This window comes from Oryx dammah, unplaced genomic scaffold (genome assembly GCF_014754425.2).
Source record: "Oryx dammah isolate SB20612 unplaced genomic scaffold, SCBI_Odam_1.1 HiC_scaffold_24, whole genome shotgun sequence".
NCBI classification, from domain to species: domain Eukaryota; kingdom Metazoa; phylum Chordata; class Mammalia; order Artiodactyla; family Bovidae; genus Oryx; species Oryx dammah.
In genome coordinates this window covers 85176861-85182725 of record NW_024070208.1, presented here as the reverse complement: position 1 = coordinate 85182725, position 5865 = coordinate 85176861, and the positions used below count along the sequence as shown (strand labels likewise).

The 5865-nt window shown below is 57.7% G+C and overlaps 1 protein-coding gene across 3 annotated transcripts in view; it reads left to right on the top strand.

Annotated features, from left to right (window-relative positions):
• RASA3 (RAS p21 protein activator 3) overlaps positions 1-5865 on the top strand; it is an 83162-nt gene that overhangs the window by 37091 nt on the left and 40206 nt on the right. For all 3 annotated transcript variants that reach the window (XM_040267495.1, XM_040267499.1, XM_040267498.1), the window contains exon 3: positions 5169-5272. In XM_040267495.1, coding sequence (XP_040123429.1) covers positions 5169-5272 — 104 coding nt within the window. The remainder of the gene's footprint in view (positions 1-5168; positions 5273-5865) is intronic.

Here is a 5865-nt window from a genome sequence, read left to right as displayed (position 1 = left end):
GTGTGTGTGTGTGTGTGTGTGTGGACCACTTTGCTGTGAGCCTGAAAGTAACACACTGTCAGCTGAGCATCCTTCACTTTCAAGCATGGTCCATACTGTGACTGTTGAGGGTTGAGGCAGAAACCGTCTTCACACTGGGGGGCCATGCTGTCTTCCCAGACCTCGACTCCACAGTGTGGGGCAAAAGCAAGGAGCCGCCTGGAAGAGGTGAGGCTATGTCTAGCGTCAGCGAGGGAGGCGGCCTCCACTTGGCGCCAAACGCTCACAGGCAGAGCCGGCTCTTGTGAGTGTGCAGCCTGGATCCATACCACACTCTGCAGTCTAGAAACCACAGTCCATGCACGTGTACTAATGCAGTCCAGGGTTAGTGGTTTGTAACACACATGGAGGCAATGATGAGCCAGTGGAAAGCAAATCCAGTCTTCTTTACCCTAGCTCTCGGGGTCTCCAGTATCGCATTCCAGGGAACTTGTGCTCGAGGGGAAAATGCGCAGAGAACCCAGGAGTAAAGCGTCATGCGGGTCAGACTTGCAGGGTTCGCAGAGCATCAGCTAACAAAGTTCGGTGAGCACGGAATAGTGAGACAAGACTGGAGACAGCAGCAGGGTAAGAAACGCTGAAGAATGCCTGAACCAACTTGGAAAATTCAAATAGAGTTTCCAGAAAGGAATATCCCAGAAATGTATATGAAAAACTCAGTGAATGAGTTAGATAGCTGATTAGACGTAGCTGAAGGGAAAATTGGTAAACTGAAGGTATTACATTTCAAAGATACCCAGAGACACAGAGGGATGAAAGGGGAGAGAGAGTTAGAGACACAGAAGGTGGAGGGGTTGCTGGACACTTCCCGTGGGAATTCCTAAGGCCAGAAGCCACTGAAAGGTCACAGGAAGGAGGCGGCGTCTTGATGCCACTCAGTCCTCGAGGGGCCACACCTGGGGGCAGCGCCCAGAGGTGCAGGCCCAGACTCAGACGGCGGCTGCCAGGGAGGGGAGAGCTCCCGGGAGGCCAGGGGGGCGTCGCCCCCAGGACAGTCCACTGACGCGGAGGGCTCTAGGGTCCAGCCTTGCCCCCCGAGGTGGCCACGTGCCTTGCTGTGTCGTGGCCCTGACTCCCAAATTTCCTCCAGTAACCACCTTGGTGTTTCGTTGCTTGTTTGATAAAGTTGCTGTAGCATCAAAGAGCCCTCGTCTGATCTTAACCCGACAGCCCACAGGGTCTGGCGCCCCATCCAGGGGACGTATCAGAGGGAGCTCGGCCACCTGGGCGGGTCAGCCCACACAGTGAACTCTGCCCTTCCACAGCCTGACGTGTAGCTGGAGCGTGAGGAGCGGAGCAAAGACACTCACCCTTCCCTCCTTTCCCTGGCTTCAGGCTGGGCCTGCCTGTGCGGGAGTCCCCAGGCCCTGGGGCTGCCGGACGCTGCGCACCCACGCGCTGGCTCACGGCTGCTGCCTTCCCTGCTCACATGTCCTCAGGGACTCACAGGGTCAGATGCCTCAGGGAGAACCAGCCTCTGTCCACCCCAGGCCACCTCCAGCAGGTGATTTGGGAATGGTTTCCGTCCTCCCAAGAGCAGCATCTTCCTGATGTTGCAAGTGGACTGGGTCACATTTAACTTCTTACAGCCATACTTTTTAATCATTTAAATGCAAAGTCATCACTTCTTTACCTTTAATTTAAATGTTAAGGCTCTATGAACCTGGGTCATCAGGGTTGGGGCTGGATGGCTCCCTGCTCAGGGCCATGGTGCGCCTGCAGAGGCATCCTGGGGTCCCCGGGCTGGGGCAGATGGAGCCGAAGGCTGCCCGTGGAAGAGCCCATCACCTTATCCAGTAAAAGGAGCAGGTTGGCGCCACGGGCAAACGCACACACAAAGGGAAACAGAGCTCTTGAGGGGCTTCCCTTGTAGCTCAGTTGGTAAATAGTCCGCCTGCAATGCGGGAGACCTGGGTTTGATGCTTGGGAAACTCCCCTGGAGAAGGAAAGGCAACCCGCTCCAGTATTCTGGCCTGGAGAGCTCCACGAACTGTGTAGTCCATGGGGTTGCAAAGAGTCGGCCACGACTGAGCGACTTTGACTTTGACTTCAGTGCTGGGTTGGTCCAGTCCTCTGCAGGAGTATTCCACGAAGTGGCCGTTCTTTACGTGCATTGGTCCACGTACGTGATCATGTTGAGGATGACAGTGTCTGCTTCTGCCCGGGGCGGGGCGGGAGGGGCTCCTGCTCTGGCCCTCGCCTCCCCAGGGGCGGCTGTGGTAGGTGTGCCGTGCCCCTGCCTGGACGCCCCCATCCCTCCAGGCCTCGGCTGTGTGACTGTTTGGCCCTGCAGCCCTGACCCGGGGCCCTGCTGAGTGCGAGGCAGGCACATCCTGCCCCCTTGTTTGGTTGTGTCTGTCAAGCAAGGAAGGCAGGTCACAAAGTTGCGTTCATAGGAAGATGCCTTTTTGCTTAAGCCTTGGGACGCTCTAGAAATGGCCTGGAGTGTGAGGACCTAAAGGCCAGTGTGGTTATTATTTCTGAGCAGTGAGATCACAGTGGTGTTTTGTTCTTTTGTTTGTAGGTATTGTCCTTTTGCGTAATTAGAAGTTACTTATAACCACTTTCTGGACCGCAGGGAGGAGGAGCTAGCGCATCAGTTGGGCTGTAATTACAGAATCTCGCTCTGCCACTCTTGCCAAGATCTTTCCCGAATGAAAGGCTGTTCCCTAGCGGGTGGGCGCGAGCTTCCGGTTTGCAGTCAGAGAGAGCATGAGGGTCAGTGACTTGAGAGGGTCCTTCTGTTCGTTCCGAGAGATGCAAATTGCTCGGAAAATAGAGCTTTGTGTGATGGGAGTGACTAGACCCAGAAGGGCCTCCACGGTCTTCCGAGGGAGAAGCTGTTTGGGGTTAGGGTGTGACAGGGGGAGAGGAAGTCTGTGGTTTGAGGGGAAAGACGTCATTTTCTCAGATGTTTTTAATGAAAACCAAGTTGTTGACTAAAAAACACAACTGACATTATGAGACTGTACAAACAGCATCTTCTTTGCTTGCATTTTTCTCTCTAATTTCTCAAGTTAAAGCTTAAAATATTTTTGACATAAGTGCAGGTCTCAGGTCCAAACGTTCCATACCAGCTGGAGTGGGTGTACCCCCTACAGTCCTGGGGGCTCTGAGGGGACCCTCCCCCACAGTCCCGGGGGCCCTGAGGGGACCCTCTCCCACAGTCCTGGGGCCCTGATGGGGACCCTCCCCTGTAGTCCGGGGGCTGTCTGGTCCAGAGCAGGCCTGCAGCTCAGAGCATCCCCCCAGCACCTGTCTCCATCCTCCCTGAGCCCCTGAGTCTCAGGATGGGGCGCTTCTCTCTGAGCTCCCAGATGCCCTGCTGACCACGGTGTCCAGGCCCTGGCCAGGCCGGGACCCTGCTGGAGAGACCATGGGTGGACCGCGTCCACCCTTCTGAGGGGTCAGTCCGTCCCTGTGGGCCTGCGGGCCGGGCAGTCTGGGAGTCAGGTTAATGGGACCCCCCGGGTCCCCCCAGGGCTCCCAGGCTGCTGCCCCCTTGCCCCCAGGGGTCTCCCCAACACCCTCCTTCCCTCGGGGCCTTTCTGAAGCCTTCTGAAGTCACACCATCCAGGTGTGACTTGTTGGTGAGGACACATGATTTCCCTGGGGGGTGTGGGGGCCCCGTGTGGGGTGTGAGCCGGGTGGTGAACCCCACGTGAGCAGGGGCTTCCAGGCAGGAAGACAGTCTGGGAGGGGAGAGGGGCTGCCCTGGCCATGGGCCCAGTCTCATGCAGATGTGAGCGGCGGCTGGAGGGGTGCGGCTGACTGTCCACGTCCTTGTGTGGATGGAGCGGCTTTCTCTCCGGAAGCCAGCCCGCCCTGTGCTCTGGCCGTGACCTCCGACTGGGGGAACCTGAGCTTCTGGAGAGGATCTGGGAGCCTCAAACAGAAGCTGTGGTAATGCACACTCGCAGGCACCGAGGGCCATGCTGCCTGGCGATTTTAAAGGAGTTTAAAACCGTTCACAGGAAGTGTAAGAGGGACTCCAAAGAAGCTAGAAGGGGTTTCTGCTGCCTCTGGGAGCTGAGCGAGATCATGCCCGGGGTGGCTGGGCCTCCCAGCACTGGGGCGGCCTGTGGGTAGGGTGAGACCACCCCCCCGTAGCACTGGCCCTATGGATGTCATCACCTCCATTCTTGACTCTTCTCCTGTGGATGCTTGAATACGGTGTTTGGCTTAATGAATTTCACTCCAGGTTTTAGGGAATGGTTTAATCAATGTGTGATTATCAGCCAGACACTGAGCTGTTTAATCTGGCCAGTGCCCTTTCTGGAGACCTGGCCCTGCCTGCCTGGCTTCCGGCTCTCGCTGCTCTGCCGGGTGGTCCCCAGCCCCCTTCTGGACCCCTGGGCTCCGTGTGGGCTGCCCTGGGGCTCATCTGTGGCTCACAAGAGGCTCCCCTCTATTCCGTGGCTCCCGCCACGCCCCCGCCCTGCCCCCGCCCCAGACCTGGGAAACGGATGCCCGTGTTTGGACATAGGACAGCGCGAAAGGGGGAAAGTGGGTTCTTTTTTGAGGCTGGCTCTGGTGGGGTGGGGCGGTGCCAGCCTGGCGCAGTGCTGAGGGTGGGGGTGGGAAGTGACTGCTGGCAGAGGGAGGTGGTTGCTCATCTGGGCTCAGAGGAAGGGAGTCTGCTTTTGAACGTCTCCCTCTAACTGGCAAGGAAGGCACTCTGGCCTTCCTCAGGGCTGCTGGTATTGAACCCTCATCATACAGCGGTAGTTCAGGCCAGCTGGTCTCTGGGCTGCATGTTCCCTTTATCTGGAGAAGCCTGCGACTGTGCCTCTATGACCCGTGTGCAGAGATGCAAGGGCAAGGGTGCCAACCGGGGAGCTGGGGCTGTGTGGCCCTCTGGGTCCCCCAGAAAGGAGAGACAGTCTGACAGGCACATGAGGAGATCTCACCCTGTTCCCCACCATCCACAGCTGCCTTTATTTTAGAAAAATGCTTCCAACTCTGTCCTCGCGAAGAGACAGTGTGGGCTTCCCCTTGACCAAGAGGGAGTGGCCTGGACTCACCCCTGAGGACTGACACCCCAGGACTGACGACACCCCAGCCCCAGCACCCCCAGGACTGGGGACGCGGCTCACAGAGTCTAACACTGTCCCTCTGTCTCTGTCTAGCCCTTTCTATGGAGAGGACTTCTACTGCGAGATTCCGCGGAGTTTCCGTCACCTGTCCTTTTACGTTTTTGATCGCGATGTTTTCCGGAGGGACTCCATCATAGGTAGGTCCCGAGCAGCCAAGCAGGGGTATTCTTCATTTTCTCTTCCTCTTCTGAACGGGGACTTGTTCTGGAGGAACTGAGACATCTCCTGGACACCCCATCTGAGCCAGCGAACTGCACCAGCGTCTCGCCTGCCCTTGCTGGCTGTCCCAGGCTGGCCATCAGCGGATGCAGGGCAATGCCCCACGAGCTCATGGAAACACATCGGAGCCGTCCATCAGGGCTAGAGTGGGGTCCCTGGACCTTCCCCCAAATGACTCCCAAGGGCTCCTCCAACCACCCCAGCCCCTGCCTATCCCTAACGCCCAGCACCCACCTATGGGGGGAGGCTGTTCTCAAGGTGTTGGGAGCTCTCAGAGGGGTTGAGCTACTCTCAGAGTTGTTGGAATGCTCTTATGGGTGTTGGGGTACTCTCAGAGGTGTTGGGTGCTCTCAGGGGTGTTGAGGTGCTCTCTGGGGTGTTGGGTGCTCTCAGGAGTGTTCGGTGCTCTCTGGGGTGTTGAGGTGCTCTCCAGGGTGTTGGGTGTTCTCAAGGGTGTTGGGGTACTCTCAGAGGTGTTGGGGTGCTCTCAGGGGTGTGGGGTGCTCTCAGG